A 24953-nucleotide genomic window follows, 5' to 3' on the forward strand; every position below is an offset into this window, starting at 1 on the left:
CAGTGTCCCAGTGTGGCCTGATTTGACTGGCTTGTGCAATCCAGTCTACAGTATCGCATTCCGTTTGCATTCCATTCTAATCCCATTTCACTTCATTCCATGCCAGCGCATTCATTCCACTCCACGGGAGCCTAGTTCTTTGTATTTGTCAAGAAATATGACAAAATCAAAGGGATTAACATGAAAATGAAAAGCACTGTAGGCTTACTTATAATCTCCCCAGCAGGTAGTACTTCACCATTATTGTTGTTTGGGTAAATGGGAATCGCTGCAGAGAGACAAAAGAACAATGGACAGTAGAGAAAATAGATCATGTTAAGAAACTGTGAATCACTACCTTCTAATATAGCTCAATTCTATTCAACCATGGTCTATCAGCTTTAGACAAAAAGCTATTGTAAAAAATAAAATGTTAATATGTTTATAAGAGTCAGCTTGGACATTCTACATTACATTATCACATATCACATTCTCTCTCTGAAAAGTGCACATTGTAAACAAACACTTTGACAACAAATGTTTCATTAGAAACAAAAAATAATTACACACCATTGACAACATGCTTATTTTCATAACATCTTGCATAGATACATTTTACTGCTTGTTGGTAGGACGGGGCCTTTTTTAAAGAGTAGGTAGCCTTAACATTGAGAGAACCTTTACTAGATGAGATGAATCTCTACACGACTGTGACTGTACTCACGGAAACACTCAGGGAAGTTGACGTAGCCCTCTGCGCAGGTGTCACAGTTCCTGCCGGTGTAGTTGGGCTTGCAGTAACAGCGGCCGGTCAGATCCTCACACGTTCCATCTGTGAACTCTGATTGGCAGGCACACTCTGGTGGGAGAGGAGAGAACATTCTAGAATATACACAAGTTTGCGTAAATGGAAAGGGAAGAATGATGAATTCCATATGCCATATGTCATCAGCCGAATGGCCTGAGCAAAAGGAAAATAGCAAAGCAAGCGAAAAAAATTTTTTTGCTGAGACATCGCTGCACAGACAAATTTTTGCAGGGATTTGCATGACTTACGGGAGCAGGCGAATTGGGAGTCCAGAGGGTGGTCAGGTGACCTGTAGTAACCAGGGATGCAGCGCTCACAGTTGATTCCAGTTGTGTGGTGCTGAGGGAGAAAGACATCTCAGTGCATCAAATAAGAGAGAGCCAAAGGTAAAGATCTCCAAAGGGAAAGATCTGCCTTTCAGTGTTCATAAACTTTATTAAAACAGAAGCAAAATATATACAAAATCAAGTAATAAATTCAGCACAAAAGACAGCAATAAATAACAATGCACACAAAAGCTATTTAAAATTAAATTCCAAATTTTTTTGCATAAAAGTGTTTCTCCCATATGAACATGGCCCCATAAATTACCCCTACATTTTTACCTTTGTTTTTCTTATGTTTTATGCTTCAATGAATCTTAAAGCCAGAAAATCTACTCGGTACTCCACCTAGTAATGCACACACTGCTGAGCAAACACACGGTCACTGCAGGTCACATGACTTCTCTCTTTTTTGGGAACTGTTTCATATTAAGATTTTACAGCATGATATAAATACCGATACAGGAAGAGCTTAGCGAACACAACTCACCTGACACTCTAGGCACACACCACCACCGTGGTACTCCCCCAGCAGGTTCACACTGGCCCTCCTCTGGTTGACCTCCGGGTCATAATAGCAGTCAAACGTATGCCTGTGGCAGTTACACGCTGCAGGATGAGACAAACACAAGGGCATGCTTAGCATTGAGTGTGCTGAAGTGTGGAATGGGATGTGAAGCAGTGCCATTCAATTTTATGACCGAAATATATTTCGTTGGACCTTGTTATACACTGTAAGTAGCTAACATAAGGGTAAAATGCAGATCGCACATTTCAAATCTATCACAAAAACCGAGGAAACAAAGGAAATCCAGCCACCAACATGACACAATGTTGCTAAAATAGTGGAAAAGATGATAACTACATAATAGCTACCAGGTTTTAGAAGATATCTTTGACAAGAAAACATAAAACAAATCCATAGTACTTATATTTGCTCAGTGAGGCCTAAAGTGTGTCACTTTCGCGAAGTTTTATAAGTGTGATTTACAACAGTATTCTACATCCTGGAGGGAGGAATTTGTGCAAGAGAAGGAGGTGAGTGGGTGAGAAGGACAGAGCCATGTGCATCAACAGACTAATATAGCCACCCTGAACAAACAAGCCACAGACCACACAAGGCAAGCCTCCACCTGGAGGTGCACTGCAGAAGGCCAGCGGTGACGGAGGAAGAGTGAGAGAGAGGGAGAGGGACAGAAGAAAGGAAGATGATGAGGAGGAAAGTGGGAGGGAACCTAGAGACAACGTATAAGAAAGACAGTCAAAGACAGAGATACACAAGCAGCAATCACAGTAGAGTGTTGCCTCCATAAGTACCAAAATCAACATCCGGCTAATGCAATTTTTAACAATCATGGGCCTGTGTCTACATATGCTGTAACACAAGATGAAAATAAAACAAAAAAGGAAAAGTCACACAATATTCCGGAATTACAATGTACCCATCTTCAATGAGTGTCAAAAAGAGATAAAAAAGACATATCCCTTTAATGAACTAATAAGTGAATCTCAGGAAAGCTTTAAAATACCTTAATGATTAAAAAGATAAGTCATCATTTAAAAAAAAAAATCAACAAATGAAAAATGAAGGGGGTCATTCAGGGGAAGCAAATACACATATATTCAAAAAGCAATGTGAGATACAAACAAAAGAGAGTGCACGTGATGCCAAACAGATACAAGACTAAAACATTAGGAACAGATATTTAGGGGATTTCCACTTCGGTGCTTTGGTTGAGTCACCCAAGCAAAAAAACAGGACAAGATTATATTACTTGTGTCTGCGGTTGATAAAGTTAAGATGATATCCCGGGAGTCTCCCAGTCCAGTCTAGAGAACAGATGTTCCTCTAATGTTACTTTGCAGCAGAGGAACCCCAAACAAACTGGCGGTTTACATACAACATCAGACTCATACCATGCACACACAAAGCACTGCTCAGCTAACCCTGTGTAACCACATAGCAGTCCAATTTCAAGGCACTTGTGAGGGTCAAAACAGTGTATTAGGATTTTACCCCCACAGATAGGTCTTGCTGAATTGGCCCAATTCCCTCAGCATCATGCTTTCATTATGATTCACAGATGTAGAAGTGTGACATTTCTACCATTTTCAACAAAAAAGTGCTTGACTTACACATGATGTATTCTGAGATCTATTTGACTTTGTGAGGACAGAGATAAGATCATTCAATCGACTTAGCACAAAGAAATATAATCAGTGTCAATGTAACCTTTAATCTGAGGAGGGAGAACAAGCACTTCATGATGTGAGGTAGATATTTCCAGGGAGATGGGGGGATCGGGAGATGGCCATAATATCTACTATACTCAGCCATATGCACATAATTTTTTATGCTCATATATTTATTTAGCTTTACAGCTGAATGCTGATTGAAAATATTGATGCTAACTTCAAAGCCTATAAAGGAACCCTGGGGCTGGACTAAAAACAACTGGCATGCTGCAGACAACAAATTCTTTGGTTTATTTAAGAATTTAAGGACCAATATATTCTAAATATGAATGAAACCTCATGATTATTGGAAAAAGCTCAATTCCAGAAGGTCAGTAAGTTGGTACTCACGTTCACACTCATTGGCGCTGTAAGTTGTTGCTGGTTTCCATGGCATCTGGTTGAATCCAGGGCAACAGCGATCACATGATGGCCCACAAGTGTTGTGCTGGCAGTCACACTGCAGCCTTTCAGAGAACAAAAATATAAAAAATATGTCAATTAACAGACAGTTCAGAACACAGCTATTTTACTTTTTTGATTTTTAGAAGCCCAACTGTTCTCATTGTAACATGGATATGTACAGGCGGTTTCTCAAACTTGAATTGCAGGTATTGCTGCTATTCAAACTTGGCTTTTGTCCCACTAGAACAGACATTTCTCCCCTCTATGTTCAGAGAGATGCCGAAAAGATCAGAGATTAGACTAACATACTAAAAAGGTTAATCCTCTCATTCACTAAGGTTTCTAATGCTGTCACGGTACCTTGATATGAATGATTTGCTAAAACCCGAAACTATTGAAAATAGTGAATGCTAAATAATTGGATGTAAAAATGATGAATAATACATTCACAGACATGTCTCAGTCCTAGGTTCAAATATATGTCTTCATAACAATAACAAAACTGTATAAATATTTGGCAGACGGCTGCACCTGATCGGTTTGGAACGTGATATGTTTCAAAGGGATTGCTTTGTTTTTTTATACCATGGTATTACACGCCCCACTTTGCTTGGCATGATGTGGTCATGAAGTACAAACTGAGGTGATGTTAAAAAAGTAGATGAGAGGTGAAGAGTGACATCACCACAGCCAGCTGTGCTGCTCACACTTACATATAAAATCATACATATAAAATTACTATAGTGGTCCCAATTATCAAGCAGCTGTCAAAATTAAAGGTGTCAGATGGACAAACTTCATAGAATGCAAGGAGAATATACAACAAGGTGTGAGGTTTTCATATATTTACACATAAATCAGATGTCAATTACTCCATATGAGTCCACCACATGAGTCCAACCGTAAAAATCTGGTTAAGTAATTATTTAAAGTATCAAATTTTTAACAGAAGATAACAGCACACATATACACACATGCACACACACACACACACACACACGCATACACGCATACACGCATACACGCATGCATGCATTCCTGATGCCCACAAGCACTCACAGGAAAATATACATAATGTTATTTGTGGATTGCTTTTAATTCATACAAAATGAAAATTATGGAACCTACTAATGATCAGTTACTATTGGACATACACACAAAACAAAAATTATAAATAAATGCACTGCATTATTGCTTTATGGTATGGCTGCACAGTATGCATGCCTGGGTTCCATTAATTAATAAAGGATAGTTATACATGCTCTGTAGGCAAAATGAAGACCCTAGATGGGCTGAAGGGCCAGTCCTCATCATAAAACATCTTTATTTTCTTATGTTGTTATGATACGCAGTTGGGGAATGAGGGCACTACTGCATCCCTAATCCGTCAGAGGGACCTCATGGAGTAAAACCAAATGGTCCAGAACACCAGTCTCAACAGAGTTACGTGACCCCATAACATTCAACAGGCATCATTCAAAATCTATTAACCCCCAACCCACCCCCGCCCCTGCTTCAGTGATCTGATTCTAACAGCACTGGATGACCGGGGCAAACATGGCCGAACCCCCATGTGAGCTGTATGCTGCCTGAAGACCGATAATGCTGGGACATGTTGTGCACACCTGAAAGTGCGTGTGTGCTATGCGCTGTCATTCTGTCTCTGAGCTTTAAGTTCGGAAAATAAGCTACCCGTACTTCCGCACAATTTAATCTACAGTAAATGGACTACACTGACTGCACCCACTGGTGTGCTACAAAATTATAAATATTATTAAATGAAAGTCTGCTAAAATAATGTGTGGTTTACCAAAGATAGCAGCATATATACATTCAGGTGAATGCACTATATGGATGTTGAAATGTAGATAAAATGAAAAAAAAACCTATCCACAGTTTTGTACATTTTCCACTGATATACTGTAAACAGAAATGTGAAATATTCCAAAAAATCTTAAACAAACTGTCAGCCTCACCTCCCCAATTCCTGGTTTATGTCAGTTAAATTAACCAACCTGCACTGGGAAGTACTGGGCAGGATCACATTTTCCATCCAATAACTTCTGACACCATGTGGAATTCCTGTCCTGAAAAACGTCCCACTCAACCACGATCACTCACCATCTTATCTGCAAACCCACCCACCCTCGACTCCAAGAATGCAGGAATTCAGCCTGCCTTCCACCCGCTTCGTTTACCTCTGTCCCCATCTTTAATGTTCTCTCTCTCTCTCTCTCTCTTTCTCTCTCCCTCTCTCTGTACTATAACAAAGCTGTAAATTTCAGTAATACAATTGGAGGCATTAGAGTAAGAGCATCTTCAGTGCTAAGTTATTGATACATGTCCAGATGCAGAATCTCTCACTCATGGAACATACTATATATACTTGAATTAACCATAAAATGTTCTGACAATTCAATGGCACTCCATATACTAGCTGTTTATTTTAATATGAAGAATGCGTAGTGACAGTGGTGGGAGTTCATATTTGGCAAATATTTACAGAATGGTATGTCATTAAAGCTCCCGCATAGGGATGAGGTGAGCGTGTGTCTGCTGTATGTGTGTGTCTGGAGCTCATGGCTAGGTAATGACAGGTTTGGGAGATCCTTTGCATCACCTCCGGAACATAAACAATGACAGGATTTCTGCTGGAAAGGAAAGCAGTACATCATTTTTTAAACCATGCGGTACACAGTTTTCTCCAGAGACCGTACCCTACACTTATTCAAAATACACACTCAGGGGGGAACATCATGGAGTTAAATCTCAGGACGCAGATGCACACATAAATAACGATCCAGAAAGCGCCCTTCTCTTCCTCGGGCAACATGCTATATGAAGATCTGTTCAGACAAATCTCATAAAGTTTTAATGCACCGATGAGACTTTCACACCATTGCACAAAAGCATCTGATTGTAGCAGCAAAGAATCCAAGTTATGAAGCATCATTTGGGGTAATACTCCAGACAAATAAATCATTCCACTTCCTTTTTCTTTTCTATGAACCTAATTACTTCGAAAGTATTTTTTGAATGCACAGTAGTAAGATGGCAGTGCAGCAAAACTGACAAGTAAAACTTGATACAGGTTAAAAAAAGTACTTATATCATAGCTAAAACCATCTCCACATTTTAATACGTTTGCAGATTCATGGAACCCAAGGGTATGAAAAGAATGACATCTTATTTTAGGAGATGAGATCCTTACCACAGGGGAGTGACTTGTGATACTGATCTTGTCCCCTCAAGAAAATAGGCTATTTCTTTCTTGTTGATAAGGATGTCATTCCCAAATAATATTATGTTGAACCCTTTACATAAAGGTGCTGTTCCCCTTAGCTATTAAGTCATTCCCTAGCTAATACTTTTCTATCTATGTTCCATTAGTAGCTCTATATTTCATAGGAGAGGCAGAATGTACTTTATTTAGGATCTAAATCTTCTCTAGTCTATTTTATTTGTGCACATCTTTGATGTTGATCAATGCTGAACAATAGTCAGTATTAGGCTAACATGCATGTATTTAACAAACAGATTTGAATACCATGAAGGCATCGTGCTTGGAAGAACAAAGGAAAGGTGTGTTGGGTCTCACTTGTAAGGGTCATTGGGATCCTTAGCATTGCAGGCCTCAGCGTGTCCATTGCACACACACCGTCCACCAATGCTGATGTCCTTGATGCTGTAGTAATACTGCAAATGAGAAAAAAGAAAGAAATAATAACATTTAAAGAGAATGCTGGTATAATATATGAAAACCTGAGCCACCCCCACTAAAAGATCCCAGACAAGATGATGCTCAACCTTGTGACAACTGAGCATGCATCACAAAAAATGCTACTGCAAGTGGGCACAATGAACAATTAGGTGACTGGTCGTGTAGTCACAGAAATGCACTCAAATGCCGTGTGTAATCAGAAGCTCACCCTGCGCGTGACAGTGGGGTCTCTGAGTGCTTTGCCCATCAGGTGCCCCAGCAGGGTGTTGGTGCGAAGGAAACGCAGGCGGATGTTAGTGGCCTTGGTGAAGTCCCTCAGCACAGGGGAATAGGAGAAATTCATGGCTCCTGGACGCCCGTTCACCAGGGAAACTACAATCTGTACACAAAAGCACACACACACACACACACATACACAGGGGTGCACAAATGCATATAAGTGTGAAATACACAAAAAGAGCAACAAGAGAATAAGACAATCATCCTAAATCATGCAATTTTGAAAATTTTATGAACGGTTTCTTCTATAGAGCTGCTTGACCACACTCACTTTTCTCCCTGTTATTATCAAATGGAGAGTGGTGAACAATATATTGCACATTCAACTAACATTGTAAGCATTCCCCCCACTTAATGATAGTTCGGACTCTTGTGGTACAGATGATCTACTTTTGCATCACATGCCATACCAACACTACTGGGACATTTCCAGGCAACAAGAATTAAAGGATATACTTTGCAATATTTTTTATTTTTTATTTTTCTAATTTGTGAGGAACAAATAACACATACAGAAAAGAAACACTTCTGTCTGTGGTTGTCCGCTTACCTCTCCGTTTTCCAGGGGAACAATGCGGGAATACTCTGTTGTGCAGATGACATCATTGTCTTTGTTGATACGCTCAATTGTGCTTTGGCCAAAGCGTTCAATGCAGTCTCTTTTTGATGCTGGCACAATACAAAAGTCAATTTGACAAGTTACAGCCATAGCAAGATTTAATGTAGACTCATGTTTCACGAGTAAGAGCAAGTTCAGAATTCACCACTTACAATATGAGGTGCAAACTTTCCAATATGATTTGGACCCTTAGAAGCTACACACTAATTCTAGCATGGTTCTCACATGCTTTCAATGAACAGGGTCACCCAGATCTCTAGCCAGGCGAGCACTTCTACAGGGAGCAATCACTGTACCGTCTATGCTCAAGAGTAGTTATACATATATACAGTAACAGTGCAGTGGGTGGGTATTTGGACAGTTACACAACTTTTGTTGCTTTGGCTCTGCACTCCTGCACACAGGATTCGAAATGAAACAGTGAATATGAGGTTAGAATTCAGCCTGTTAGCGTTAATATGAGGGCATTTACATCTATATCGGGTTATCAGTGTAGGAATTACAGCCTTTCTTACATACAGTCCCATACAACAAAAATTGCATCACTGCCAAATTACTAACAGACCGGACTGCAAGTACCACCTGGGGAGAGGTTTCATATTATACATCATCCAATATGCTCATTACTGCCATTCCGTGGAACCGCAGAAGCAACAAGCCAAGACAAATTTGGGGAGGCAGGTTTGGCATTTACCCTCCTCATTAACTGAGGATCTGTGCCTATTAAGCAGGCTAATAACGTCCCCTCACCCTGCACCCCAAAGACATGAAACCTAGAAAGTGCCAGAGGTAAGTAACGTTCATGTGAAATTGGTAGGGATGCACAATATGCTGGTGCTGATAACTGATACTTGTCTGGCCATATGGGCCAATACCTCTGCCATAGTGCCTGTAGCACAGATACAAACTGCAAGAAGGTTTACATATTCATGAAAAAGCCAATCAGCAAGGAAAATGTATTATGATAATGTGGCTAATTTTATTTATGTAACAAAATATTTCAGGTGGCATACTTAATCATTAAGCAGAGAGAATCACAAAAAAGCTACCCAGCCTCTGTACAGCTTTGCTAACAGTTTGGCTGGTGAAAAGGTAAATTAAAATTAAATAATTGATGAAAGAGGGACAGATGACTATGATTATGTTACTTATGTACCTACTATTTATCCAAATAAGGGCTACACAGAAAATCAGATGACCTGGAAATCTCTTATTGGAGGAAGAACAAAAACAGCAGCACAACAGGGATTTGCCTTGTCGGAGAGAGCAGAACAGCTTTGCAAACTTTAATCCCCTGCTTGACCACAAACTGTGGCTCAGTGGAAATTGCGCCTTCTACTGAACCTTCTAAAACAGAATGACTCACCCCCAGCTGACTCAACCCGCCTCACTCTTTCTAACTAAATTAAAATCATATGCAGTTTCCTCAAACCTCACAACCACTTGCACAGTATAAACAGCACATCTGTTTTTCACTGATTCTGTTCCTGTAAAGTCAGCAGATGAGACAGCAGTGAGACTCCAGGAGGTCACCCCCTTTCACTTCACTCATTTTATATGCGCTGTTTCCATTTGCCTTGTAAGGACAATCTGGCTGATTTGGGAGAAACAGGTTTTTAAAATGTCTGTCTGGAAGCGATTTCTGCACGGATGATCTAGCCTGGTACGGTGTCAGTGCCCTTGAAAAGGGGCATTGTGTGCATTGTTCCACTGCCACATATCTCCACGTATCAGATAACAACAGACTTAATGTAAGAATGCATTAAGCAAACTTGTTTTTCAAAAACAGAGTTAGTTTTTAGCACAGGAGCGCTCGTACGAAAACACGTGAGCTGCTTTCCTCAGTGGGTCCCGCTCCTAGAGAGCACATCTCGTCCCCCAGCGAGGTTACTGGAATTCTGTGGAGACCCTTATCTAGCCGGGGCCTGCACGCTGCTGCCGAGGTGGGCTGGCAGCAATGAACGGAATGTCGCAGTCTCCCACCTGAACTGACAGCTGCTGCTGCCAGCAAGATATGCTGCTCTAGACCCTCAGCTCTGCACATTCACACATGCAGAACGTCGAAGCACAGACGCAAGCGATGAAAAGCACTTTACAGATATTAACAGTGTGTTCCTGGTGGTGGATATAAATTCCCATTGGATTTCGGGTTCTCTGTCATGCCATCAAACCAAAAGTTTTTTTTTCCCAGATAATTTTTCCTCAGACATGATGCTATGTGTTTAGGGCAAACTGCTAAGCAATTGTAAGTGTGTACTATGTTTCCAAAGTTGACAGTGGCAGATCTGTTAATGACAATAAAGTAATCAGCACTTGCACTGCTGTGGCTTGCTTTCATTGAGCTATTCCTGGACTCAGCCTCCTCCTACTGTGTATGACAGTCTCATCTGGCAGCAAAAAACAAAAGGACTCTGTGTTTAAGCTCTAAAGGGACAGAACAAGGATACGCCTCTGGTTTCCATGGTATCACTCTCTTTCTCTGCTACCTTCTTCATAGTGGATATACTGTACATTCTACACTTTTTAATCATTTCTGCCTAAATTTTTTTTCTTTTGTACAAATGGATGAATAATGCATTTCTATCTATGTAGGATAATGTACGTAAATACAGTACACTAGAATAAGCACAAAAAGGCACAACATTGTAGTACGTAAAATGCAATATAAATTTAGGATTAAGTTTGGGCATAGGCATAGTGAATCACATATTTTCTGAATGCACATCCATATGAATTTTTAAACTTAGCTTTTGGATTGTCGTCATCACAATTTCCATCACAACCATCATCATAATCTTTTTCATAATCATCCCCATCTTCACCATGCTCCCGCCAGACTGATTAGCAGACTGATACTCACAGGCAAAAAACTGCCAGGGCTGATAGGTTTCCCCGAAGTCGATAGACCGCTCCAGCACCCACAGGTCAGGTCTGGGGGAATTCGCAAACTTGATGAGGACGTAGGCCACGTGGAAGAGCTAATAGGAAACAAACAAGAAGAAAACAAAAACAAACAACCATTAAAATGCACTGTACTGTACTGAACTAGATAAAATCTCACTTCCATTTTCACCACTGAATAAGCTGTCATTTCTGTACTACTAGCATCTCTGCAATGAAACAAATCATTCTTAAAATAGTTTCATGCTGTAAACAGGGACTAAAGGAGGTCTTCCCATGGTAGCTTAATTAAACTGATTATGTGACACAAGTGCACATGGTTGGTACAATCATTTATTAATTTCTCCAAATGAATTTCTTCTGAGGGCCCAACATAGCCTGATCAGCGGGTTAGGCAGGAGGCCTTGGGCTCTGGCCTGAAGTCTCTCCAGCTGCCTACACTCAGGACACAGTCGCCTGTTGACATGCCGCCAAGTGTGTACAGCTCACATTCCTGCTGCTATCTCGTCTCTTTTGAATATATTCAGTTATGTCAAGAAGAATTGCTCATGGTACAATTATGTATGGTAGAAGATCTTTTAGAATGGTGTTAGAGAACATTAAAATGGCCAGTTTAAATGTTTTTAATCGTCATTTAAGAAAGAAAATGGGTCTCCCTCTTTCTCTCCTTTTTACACACACACACACACACAATACAAATAAATTAAAACTGCAAATAACAATTTGCATTAACAATAAGGCTAGAAAAATTAGGACACAATAGTCTTTAAAGCAAGTATTTTTAAAAAGTATTTTTAAATTGAATTATACAGAATACCACTAGGCCACTACAAAAGCTATCCATGCTCTGTGGTATATATATTTCAACACAAATGCATTCATTACAGAGTACAGAGCGATAATAACCATGCAATTCCCTTCTGGAAAAAGGAGCCTACGAGCTGGTGCTTACATCTTAACAACGTTTTTAGAATGCCACATAAATTTTTTTTTGGATGAATTCCCTGCAGTTGCAGACAAAGACACCTGTGTCAGTGTATATGAAGGGATGTGAATGAAGCCTTTTCAACACAGAATGCCATTCTCTCCCCCATCAACAAGACGCCTGTTGATTGGTGGGTTTTGACTTTCCCCCAACTTCAAAGATCATACCTTTTCAAACCTTGAGGGCTTTCATTTGTGTGTGTCTGCTTGTGTGTTGAAATACATTTATGTGCATGTTAAAAGGGGTGTGCCCAGACCAAAGAAACACATAAAAAAACAAACCACCCAGTGAAATAAACTTTGTAGCAACTGCACAGCCCTCCAAACCATTTTACATAGGCTTTACAGTTTATATTTGATGTAGGTTTCTAATAAACTGATATACTGGTACAGAATTTCCATCACTACTCTCCCAGTCTAAGAACTATTTCAGTTAATCACTCCTTATTTCCTGTCCTTCTTCACTTCTAACTGCCCTCACATCCTCCAAATGACTCAAGAGGCACTGCAGCCTGAGCAGCCTCTGAGTGGCTTGGACAACGGACCCGTTGACACCCAGACAGGAGACGGCACAGCTGTAAATAAAAAAAAACAACAAAAAAAACGTTCATTTCAGCCTCACCCTACTATTTATGGTTGTCGCTGCTTAAAGGTCAAGCCGGCTGAACGGGCCGAGCCTATCAATCAGAGCAAGTGTTTTCAGAGCGAGACAGCCGGCACATGCTCAGTGAGGGCGTGGAACGGCCAGCGAGCGGAGCACAGCGTGGCCCTGTGGAACGTTCCGGCCCGGGCCCCCCCCGCTCGTCCCCTTCCTCTTCCTGAGCCCTCTGTTTCGGCAGAGTCCCGCTCCAGTAGATAACACTCCAGCCACCGCATGACCGGGTCATGGGCTGCGGGGGACCCAGAAGAGAAGCGGTCATCAACGAACGAGGCGCAACAGATCAAACACAAAAAAACAGGAAGAACGTCATTTCCAAAAGCTGAATCGGTAATTGAAACTCTGGTTTCCCAACTGTGTGAAAAATGTTTCCTTTTCACAATGTGGCAAAGATCATACAAAACCGCTAACAAATGTCCCCAGGATATAGACTGCAGGCAGGTTGAATTCAATTGAGAAATAACATGAATTCAGAATACAATAAATCAACTTTTTTTTTTTTTTTTTTTACAGAAGTAAAAGAAAAATCTATTTAAAAAATGCTATTGGGATAGATGTGTGGTGCAGCCCGTAGGGGGGTTGACTCGGGGTTTCGATCACATCCAATGCCATGGCCTTTTCTGTGCTCCGTTCTCTCTCAGCTTATGTCTAAATACATTATAAAAGTACAAAAGACTGTCTGCTCTCCTATGAAAAAAAAGTAGATGAAGCAGATGGGTAAAGAAGACGAGAATAGTATGATTATTTTCAGGAATCCGTATCACCTAATCAGCAATGCAGCAAGTCCTTGTCCTCCTTAAAAAAACACTCCCCCATAAGTATGCTCAAAACTTGAGCCAAAAAAGTCAAAGATCATGAGTAGGAAAATGTTATGCCTACAAACAGTAACTAATGCATTCCAACTTCAGCTGAGGGTAGCTTCTCTCCTTGATATCAGATTTGACAGATTGGTTAAATCTTTATTTAAGCCACTTTGGGAACATGGGACACGAAGCAATTCATCCATCAGTCGACTCTGTGATCTGTAGCCAGAAGTTTAGAATATTAGTTCTATATGAAACGTTATTATTGTGAGAACACTGTAGTCTTAGATTTGGAATGTAACAGCTTCTGCAATAAAACCATGAAACTGTTGAAACTGTACTTTTGTATTGATCTCATTCCTTTTTTGTCTAAGATCAAATTACTTTTTGAGGAACATATCTCAACTCAGATTATTATTATTATTATTATTATTATTATTATTACTATTTCAGACAAAATCAGGAAATGATCATATAACTTCATCTCTTCGGCAGGGCTGGATGCTTTGTGAGTAATTTCACGGACGACTGCTCTAGTTAATTGTTCTGTGAGGTTAATTATCAAACTTTGCTTTTCCACTACATTCTTTCCAGAGGTAATCCTGATAAAGAAAACAGCCTCAAGACACGGACGGAGCATTTGAACTATGGACCATAAACGAAACATTCCAGAGAGGAGGAAACTCCTGCATACGTACGCCCCGTTCAGCAGGACAGGGTGCTGGAATGAGACAGTATTCAGCACTCAGTGTGTCATCTACCTCTCAGTGGGCACTAATGTAATGGGATAGATATGTGGAAGCTAGCAGCTGTATGCTTTAACAGAATCAGACAGCACCATACCCACATTCCATGTTGTACGGTCGTACGTCCATTGGAGGTGGGAAATATTTGTACGACATTTTTCCAAAAGAAAAGCGAACTATTACTCAGCGCAAGATTCAGACCGATCAATAAACACATCCAGGGGTTCATGAATTGGGCAAATGCACGCAACATACGAGAACATGTGCACGCATGCACTCACGCATGCACGCATGCACGCAGACACATAAAAATGCTGGAACCACTGGTATGATGATAAATGGAAGTAAAACATGCCTGGACAGCACCCCATCTGAAGAATTCTCGGGAAGGCGGGGGGGGGGGGGGGGGGGGGGGGGGGATGGAGGGGGAGGTGGTCACACTGCAGTTTCCGCACAAATCTACCCCACTCTGGGATCTCTCAGAGGACGTCCCGGCTAATCATGAGGTGCCTGGGGCGGCCCCAGGGGGCTCTCTGCAGATGGGCGGAGCTACGAGGCCAGTGTAGCACCGGGTCTCACTGGAGACTGGGCTGAGGAATAATGAGCTGCTTGTGAGAGAGAGAGAGAGAAAGCAGCCAGGCTGAAAGGGGAGACGCCCCAGCTGCGGCCATCAGTACAGTCGTTCCCAGTGGGGAGTTGGGCGGCAGCGCACATGTCTGTAACATCCGCCCGCTGGCCCCGCATCCTGGGCCCAGCGCAGCCACAGGCCCAGTTGTTGGCCCCCGTGGGAATGATGCCATCCAGGAATGAATAAGCTCTCACTGCCGCTGGGTTACGGTGTCCAGGGGGCAGCCTATAAGGTCACAGAGCACAGCCATTCTTGGGATTCCTCTGCGGCTCTTCTAGTGGGCACCGTTCGCTCCAGAGTCGAGGAAAGCTCCCCCGAGCCATTGTGCACACCACTGTTGCATTATCAAAGACAGCTCCCGCAGTAGCCTAACACTAGAACAACTCTCTGAAATCTCCACCTGCAACCACCTCACACACGTCTCATGAGAGAGAGCATCCGCAGCTTTGCCCACCCAAATATTTTTACATATTTTGATGACAAATATTTACAGTTACAAAATGTCTTTGAAAGTTGAAACCCCAAGCAGAAAAAATGCTAAGATAAATAATTAGAGCTCACTAGATTCCATATAAATGTTTAATTGTGTAACATTCTTGGTGCAGCATTATATATGGTTGTATTTTTGCAATTCCTCCTTCTTCAGTGAATCATCCATCCACACAACCAGCTCCTAATATATTGCGTGTTAACAGTGATATGTACTGACCGAGTGATTCACATGAGAAAGACATGTAGATATTTTTAAGCTTGCGGACTTGAGCAAACAACAGTAAAATACCCAGAGACACATTTCCAAGCATGGACATGTTCACTTGGTCATAAAAGTTAACCTTGAAAATATATAAGAAAACATCCATCCCCTTTTGCCATGTGAAGACATAAAAAGCATCACTTTACTAGTGAGCCAGGTCTTGAACAATAAAGGCCAAAAGAACAGGAGGGAGAAAATTATATCTTGTATCATAAAAATAGACTATGCTTTGAGGTGGCACATGGCATGGATCTGGATTTGGAAAGGTGATCTGAAGGTCCAAGGATGCAGGATATCATCAGCATCAAGCACAGAGAAATAATAGGTACTATTGCTGTCTGTATGCTTATGCATATGTGGGCATGCCTCAATCATGACCTTGAGCCGAGTGACCAAAGATTCTTGCCTTATGTTACATTAATGTCACATTTGTTTTTTGATTTTTGGTCCATTTTAGTTGATATTGTGACCATGAGCATTCAAGTGCTTACATGAGAAAGAAAGAGAGAGAGAGAGTGAGAGAAAGTCAGAGAAATGGAGACAGAGTTTGAAGTATTTGCGTGTGTGTGTGTGTGTGTGTGTGTGTGTGTGTGTGCGTGTGTGAGTTTGTACCACCCTCCTGAGGCATCAGACAGACATAGGAAAGCAGACTTAATCCTGAGCCTACAGAAACACAAACACACACACACACACACACACAGGCATTTTCATTAGTCTCCTCGTTAACACTCTTCAGGGAGGCAATGTTGCATCTTCATGGTCTCTGTGTTTAGTTTTTAAACTCAAGGCCTCTGGAAAGCTTTCTGCAGTCACTGGCAGGGCCAGCTTGAGCTACAGCAGAAGATAATGCTGCTGTCGGAGGAGGCCCCTGTAGCAGCTGGGATAGCAGTGAGATAAGATGTGCAGTCAGGGATATCTAATTAGCCCAGACTCAAGTGCTGCAGTCTGGAAACCAAAACTCCCGCTTCATTTTTTTTTGCAGGAAACAGCTAATTAATTTTCAAAGTAAAACATCTTCCCAGACGGGACCCCCCTTTTTTTAATTAAAAAAGTAATGGATTAAAGCATTAAAAACCACATGCTATTGCAAAATGACGGAGCAAACTGTGCAAACCTAACTGTATTTTCCCCCCTTTTAATCCGGGGGCACAAGCAGGGGCTTGTCATTAAATCAGAAAGCAGAACTGGGAGGGAGGAGTTCATAGGGAGCGGAGATGGGACCAGTGTGAACATCAGACCCTCTCTCAGGTGATGGGAACTTTTTCAGACATGGTAATTCTGCCTGGAATTCCTAAATCCACCCCCCCCCCCCCCCTTCTGCAGTGCATCTGTTTGCGGCAGTCTGTTATAATCAGCGCTTATGGAAGACCTGTAATTAGCATCCGGGCTGCCTCTGAACACTGGGAGCCTTGTGGCAAAGGCGCGTTTTTCATGGGGAGGCGCCGTCAAAAGCTGAGCCGACACCCAGAGCAGGTGTGAACAGCAGACCCAAATGCCCATTACCCACCCTCTCACCCGCACGGCACTGCCATACAACGCACCTTCACAGAGCGGACCCTGTTATTTTCCCACTGCCTAACTACAATCAGTTCTGACAGTTTTAAAACCACAACGTCTCTTAAGTCTCACGGAAGGAGCCACAAATGCATTATTTTATTATATAATAAATAAACACCACCTAGGTGAATGAGAACTGTATATTTGACGATTTATGACACATCAATGTTATTTATGAAAAGATCCATGAACATTTATTTAAGCTCTGTGAGAACCTCTGGACACAAGCACAGGAGATCACAGTAAATCTCTGCCTGTACGTCTGGAAACACAAAGTCAGTAGCTATTCCAGGCAAAGTTTCTCTCCTTTAATTGGTCCCTAAAGTGTGGTCTCTCTGATGCCCTTAATGTGAACAGGAGTACAGAGTATATGTGAGCTCAGACCAGCTGTGAATGGGCCATGGCACACACTCACACAGACCCCTCCCTAAGCAGGGATTCATGCATCTTCCCCAAGGTCTTCTTCCAGGAAGGGAGAGAAGATGAAAATGGGGGAATGTACAGTGTCTAATGCCTACTCTCTGTCTGCTCTCTCTCACTCCCAGTTCCACACCACAAGCTCTTCTGGGGTCTGAAGCACGTTCCCTCTGTATGGAAACTGACGGTTTTATGGTCACATACACAATCCAGTCCCACAGATCACAGAAATATTCCATTTGGCAAAAACAGAATGGGAACTTCTGTGAACTTCCCTGCAGCAGATAGTGCTCACTGCACTTTGCTGTAATTATATACAAACATAGACGTAACATTCTTAAGAAGTTTCCTTCAGCCATTCAATTAAAACAAGGTTAAACGAAACAAGCAACCCTTCAGCACAGAGTGGTTTCATGACTGCACGTATTGACTTTTATCAGTGAAGATTGCTGAACTATTAGCATTGGATACTTGGATATCTCCATTTGTACACATCCTGCACTGAAACCATAACCCCTGTGTAGAGGAAACCATTTCATAACCAACTATGTGTTGGCTGGTCTCCTGAGACTGACAGCCGTGTATTTACTTTGGCCTCATGACCAGAAGTTAATGGTTCATGTCAGGAATAAATATACACCAAAATATCAAAAAATAGATTTTGCTTCATAAAAATATAACCTGTGCATTCCAATTTTACCACAAAACAGAACCGTTACATGAGAAGTATTAGCCTTTATTGAAACTTGAATGGACTTAAACAAGATAACTGAACATTATAATTTTTTCACATTTTATGTGTAGTTGCGAATAACAGGGCCTTGACCTCAATGATAAGACTGTGCCCTCTGCCCTAAAAATCACGGCCACAAAATCCCTTACAAGTTTGCCTTACGATTTTTACAGCCCTCAGAACCGCAGTGTTTGCTTTCTTCCATCTGCCTGCAGCATGTGTCTCAGGACCATCTATTTATCTAAGGCCAAAGGAAGCCTAACGGGGAGAGGCTTAGGTGGTCCCCCTCCACCACCACTCAGACACAGCCGGAGCAATCCAAAGACTGTTAATCTTCCGGCGGACATCTTTGGTCACATGCGCCCGTGTGTCAACCCACCGTGGGGAGCTCCCACCCAGAGTCAGGGATCAGGACAGACGGCCCCTCTGACCCCCACCTCCTCCCCTACCTCCCCCAGCGCCCCCCCATGTCTCCCGCCCTGTGAACCCACCACAGAGCGGGGCAGATGTCCTGTGCAAAGGACAGACTGAGTCTCGGTGCCACCAAAGGGCCTAACTGATAAACCTGCTGCCCCTGAGAGGAAATTATGAAATCAGCTCACTGAGCGCCGCAGACACCATGAAAGCCTTCGCTCAAACAACAGCTTTAGGTGACCTGCTGAAAACAAATATTTGCCTTCACATTAGCAAGGATGGTCTGCTCTGTTTCCTTTCCTGTTTATTTTTTTCTCTCTCCCAAGCAGGAGTAGGAGCCGGTGTGGCCTCCGCTAAGTGTTTCATTCTGGAAAAATCCTCAAGCACACAAAAACAGCCTCGTCCAACTGCGGAAGGAGCACAGTGTTAACTGGCGGATTTAAAATCTTGCGCCCGTCGTGTGAGAGAACTGAGCTATGCATGACCGGGCACTGTTGCATTTACAAGTGGGCTATAAAATCGACCAACAATGTAAAACTTTAAGGCCTATTTTCTGCCGCTCTCCCTCTGAGCAGAATAGGTTCTTTGTTGAAGATGGAACAGATTTGCATTATACTATTCTTAGCAGAACTGGTAAAGCTAAAAATGACATCTGTTGCAAAGTCTTGGTTTTCCCTTGGCAACAGTGCACAGAGCCTTAGGAAAACCTGATAATCCCCATTTTTTTTTCAGTCAACATGGACACATGGCACTTGTTCTTCATGAGGGCTCAATGGTATAACGGATCGGTTCACCTTAAAAATGGAAAATCTCAGCCCCATTTCTGAATTTACACAGTACACGCAATTTTCTTTGAGGCAAATACGTAAGCACTGCTCACCACCCAGCTACCTTTCAGTGGTTAAAGACCATGGGAATCCAAAACATCCTCTGGGGACCAAGAACAAGGGGCACCAACCGCTGCATTTCACAACCAAACTACAGCAGGACATTTCCACACCAACCCTGTAATCTCATTCCCTTCCCAAGGTAAACGAGATAGTGCCGCAGCCTGGCTTCCTGCACATGAAAGCATGCATTGACCCCAGGTTTTCCTATCTACAGGAATTGTCACCTCCTGTAAAATGTTGTCATAATCACAATGGTAAGATTAGGAGCAGTGGGTTTGTTTGCAAAGTCAGGGAGTTGAGGACACAGACACCCACTCGCACACAAAAGGCCTGCTTCTCCTCTCATTCCTATGGTAAGCAATCTGACAAGCCCCTGAAGAAAAGACTTTTAAGCGTGCCACAACAAGCATCTGAAGCAGGTTCTCCTGCATTTAGCCCAGCCCCTCCAACTCCCACTTCCTAAGCCCACTCCTCCTTCATTTTCCAAAGTTCAGACCATTTTACAGTTTCCTTAGACTCTCAGGCAGGGCTACGGCGCCCACATTTTAAAAAATGCAATTGATGTGCGGGCCCAGTATTTACACAGGAGTGGAGGAAACTCCAAACGACCCAGAGGGCTCCATTAAAAAAAAGACAGAAGAAAAAAATGACATTTCATGACGGGAACTGAAAAACGAAAAGAAAAAGGTGCACAAATGTTTAAGGGTGTAGGTTAAGGCCACGTCCTAAAGCCGTAGTAACAATGGTCAATGTGACCTTTACACTCACTTGTGGCTTAAGTGGCACACATGAGATCCCATAATAATGAGAAACTCTTACGGGTCAGCCACATTCAAAAAGGATTCATCAGTAGGAGACATAATGAAAGTGATCGGGTGTGAAGCGAACAGAAAATCAAAATGGCTGCCTATGGAGTCCTGCCATTCACCTTGCGAAGAAAATGCAGACTCATATGCCACAATAAATTAATGATTGGCAATAGTAATATAGTGGTCATCTTCCATCGTTTAACACAAGCCATTAGACAGATATTACTATTTTTATTTCTAACTAATAATCCTTATGCCAGCTTCTAACCGAACCTCTAACCATATCCTAAGAATAGCATGTTAGTCATAGCATGTTACCGTTTTTTAATAAATTCAATTTGGGTACTGTCTTGCTGATTGTATAGGCAAAGTACGGAGTCCTGGAACTCTAAAGGATGTCAGGAATACCTCCTTGGATAGGTTTTGTACTGTAAGAGTGTAATTATTCAATATGTAATTATTAAAACATCCATTATCCTGTTACATCCTCCTCTCCCACAGGGGCAGTGCTCTTGTTTATAGGTAGTAAATCACACAAGACATTCTGTTAGATTAGCTTACTCATTTAATCAGTAAAAGCCTTTACCGCAGGCAAAAGTTGCTTATACTTTTCCACCTTCCACATTCAGCAAAACATTTAAACAGCTGGATTCTTTATTCGCTGAGACCCAGGGGTGTAATGCCTTGGTTCTACTCAGGATTTAGAACCTGCAGCCCTCCATTGGTGTTACCACTACACCAATGTGCCATTAAGCCTATGATTTTTTTCTATAATACATTGAAACGAACAACATATAATTTCCCTAAGCAAAACAAAGCCATTATTACATCACATTCATTTAGCACATGATCTTATTCAGAATTAATTACAACAGTGAATTAACATGAGAAATAGTGAACTAGTTAAGAATATTCCTAGACCAGCAAGTATAGGGATCAGTGGGGAACCGAGATACAGACTGAAGAGGTGAGTCTTCAGGAGACATTGGAAGATGGCCAATGATTCTGTTTTCTTGACCACCATGGGAAGTTTGTTCCAACACTGAGGGGCCAGTACAGAAAGGGTTTGGCTAGGAAAGGTGACCATGCAGGGAGGGGATAGCCAGTCACCTCAAGGTTGAGGAAAGGAGAGACCGAGCCAGCTATGGAGATTACAGCTATGGTGGAGCTGTTTCACTGGCTGCCCTGTAGGCTGGCACCAAGGTTTTAAACCTGATTGGAGCTTTAACACGCCAGTGAAGGGAGAAGAGGATGACTGTGACATGAGCAGGCCTGGAAAGACTTTAGCTACCTGCTCCTTAAACATTCCTCACATGCGACTGTTCAAATGCATGTGCACCCACATGCAAATTATTACATGGTTTTACTTCAGCCATAACTTCAATGCTCATATTTCACACTTTCTTAGCTGGGTTCTTCCCTTCTTTTCTCCCTCTCTCTCTGTCACCACCCCCCCCCCCCCCCTTTAGCACCAGCCCAAGCCCTGGAGAGGACTTCAGCAGTGAGCGACTCATCAAAGTAGATGTATGTGTTCCGCGTTTAAATGGGAGTCCCATGGGAGGAGGAGAGAAAGGAGAGACAGCAGGAGGGGGAAGGGAGAGATTCAGAGGGCTGTGGTAGGGCAGTCAGCAAGAACTTACAACATGACAGATTTTGTGACCTATAGCTCTAAGGGTGGAGAAGGAGGGGGGAGTGTGAGGGGTTAAAAGCCCTGCTGTTCCGGTCTTTATTTTGCCCATTGTTGGTTCTCCCCTCCTCTCAAGAGAGGTAGGGAGGCAGAGGGTTCACACCACAGCCACAGAATAAACACTCGGATGGGGAGTTCTGTCTTATGTACATATCCTACCCAATATTAAAGCTTTACTGGGCAGACACAGGTGACATACAGTGGAGCTCTCACCCACAGCAGCTTCTACATTCCAAGTAGAAGTGAATAGACAGAACTTTACACAGAACTGAACAGAAATAGAAATGAAGGCCAGCTGAAATAGGACTATATGTGACTGATTTTTCCCGTGGGAGAAACAGGGACCAGCTCGCTTAAGCACATGTGCCAAACCTGACAGTAACTCTCCCTGTTTTTGGTTGCGGAACATCCAAACATCTCAGTTCAACTCAAGCTGGACTGTTCCTGCTTCCTAACTCTCTCTCTAGCTCCTCCTCTTCCTCCCCTTATAGTATACGTAGCTTATGTGGTTTCTCTTTCCTGGTCCAGTTAAATAGGAAGCCCTTCACCCCCCCCCCCCACCCCCATTTTCCATGCTTCTCTCCTATTAAGGTCAGTTTGTATTGCGGCACCCGCTCTCCAGCCAGCCCCCATTTTCCTGCTCAGTAAACACCATGAATGAGTCGGGGGGGGGGGGGGGGGTGCAGTGACAGGACAGCTACAGTCCCAAACACTGATATACACAGCAATGGAGGGAGTGGACTGAGTTAGCCAAAGAGAGAGAATGAGAGGGATGAGTGAGAATAGAGGAATGAGGTTGAGAGAGATGAGCCAGAGCACACAGAAAGATTTGGGGTACAGAGACAATAGAGGGGGGGGGGGGCAGTTAGAGATGAGGTAGAGTGAGTAGAGAGGACTGAGTACAAAGAAAGTGAGGAAATTAATGAGGTAATCACTATACTTCTCTCTCTCCTCTCTCTCCCTCACTCTCTCTGTCTCTCTGTGAGAGCTTTGTGGGCCATTTTTGGGGGCAGGGGGCACCGCAGTCTGAGACTGATGGCTGCATACCATCCTGATCTGAGGGGAGATGATGAGGAATGTACACCAGACAATGCATAGATTGTTCAGATTGCCTGCTAAGGCATGCAGGTCACTCAGACTGAATCCTAAACCTGTGCATACATGCAGTATATAACATGTCAATCACCCGCATCCTGGAATTACCCTCTCCAAAAAACAAAAGAAAAAAATATTATGACGGAAATTAACCTCTTTGCCCAGTTTACTAGAAACACGCTCTTTCACATGACAAACTCATTGCCCCAGATGGCGTCCCTGCTTCCACATCCAGTGAGCCATGGGCAACCTCAAGCAGTGCTTTAAAATGAATTACGACCACACAGAAAAGCTGAGCAGTGTGTCAGCTATTTTACACTTTGAGGCAGTGGTTAATCAAACCCCACCGCAGGGTGCTCCTGCATATATATACGGCTCAAAAGCCAGTAGGAATCACCGAGATATAGAATAGGCATGTCAGTTGGGTAGAGACTAGAGAGAGCAGAGTGGGGAGGGACATGTCTGTGTGTGTGTGTGTGTGCATGTGTGCTTAATGCCTGTGTGTATGTGGGGGGGCTGTAAATTATATTCTGAATTGCTTTTAATGTTTCCGCTCTACTAGACCTTACTATACTCATCAAGTTATTTTCCATGCATGCTTCATACATTGAAGTCCGACATTGAACTGACTCCAGCATAGAAGCTGCAGGGCTGCTGTGCCACCTTCAGATTTAATGACGAGGCAGACAGTCACAGTGCACAGTGCACAGTGCCTTGCATAAGCACAGCCAGCAACCCTGCACACATGCCAACCCACTTTAGATCACGTGAGCTGGCTGGAGCATACATATCTCCATCAAATGGGAAATTGCTTCTAAAGCAGCTACAACTTATACAGACACATAGCTTGTAATAACAAAAGCTATCAATTGCTGGAAGTCATAGTTCCTTACAGTGTTTAAGCATTATGCTAAAGGCACTTTTATTTTGGTCCAAGTTATTTCAGCTCCCATAATATTTTCTGGAAGGAAATATGGTCCTGTGGTTGAACTGATGTTGTGCACAACTGATGCACAATTCAAGCAAAAGCAGTTTTGTATTTTACAAAAAAATTAAAAAAATAAATGTGAAATTTTTATGATGCGTTGCTTTTTGGAGGGAAATATGGTCTCAGGAGATTGTAGTAACCATGACTCTACATTTTTACAGAAATGTGAAGAGAGAGAGAGAACATGAACTGGACTTAATGTGTTCATGGCTGTGAATAACTGTTACATGATGAGTATTGTACCTTATTGGACCGGTTTTTTTGTAGTTGTTCCAATGACCTTCGGTCTGCACTTATTGTACGTCGCTTTGGATAAAACCGGCTGCCAAATAAATGTAATGTAATAAAAACCCTCAATAATTATGTAAGCACTCTGCATGACCCCTTAGGTGTGGCATAACATGAAATACCTCTTGAGATGATCAAACAGAGGATGAATTGTTGCATAATTTGAATATTCTGTTTCATCCATTTAAAACAGCTTTGTATTACAGTCATATATTGTGAATATACTGTTCAT

The 24953-nt window shown here is 42.3% G+C and overlaps 1 protein-coding gene across 2 annotated transcripts in view; it reads right to left on the reverse strand.

Moving 5' to 3' along the window:
• lama5 (laminin, alpha 5) overlaps positions 1–24953 on the reverse strand; it is a 65396-nt gene that overhangs the window by 33128 nt on the left and 7315 nt on the right. For both annotated transcript variants that reach the window (XM_035381702.1, XM_035381701.1), the window contains exons 3-11: positions 11230–11347; positions 8301–8419; positions 7680–7850; positions 7349–7446; positions 3697–3812; positions 1601–1719; positions 1036–1126; positions 704–838; positions 209–268 (exon numbers count right to left, since the gene is read on the reverse strand). In XM_035381702.1, the coding sequence (XP_035237593.1) occupies positions 209–268; positions 704–838; positions 1036–1126; positions 1601–1719; positions 3697–3812; positions 7349–7446; positions 7680–7850; positions 8301–8419; positions 11230–11347 (1027 nt within the window). The remainder of the gene's footprint in view (positions 1–208; positions 269–703; positions 839–1035; positions 1127–1600; positions 1720–3696; positions 3813–7348; positions 7447–7679; positions 7851–8300; positions 8420–11229; positions 11348–24953) is intronic.

Source organism: Anguilla anguilla, chromosome 11 (genome assembly GCF_013347855.1).
Source record: "Anguilla anguilla isolate fAngAng1 chromosome 11, fAngAng1.pri, whole genome shotgun sequence".
Taxonomy (NCBI): domain Eukaryota; kingdom Metazoa; phylum Chordata; class Actinopteri; order Anguilliformes; family Anguillidae; genus Anguilla; species Anguilla anguilla.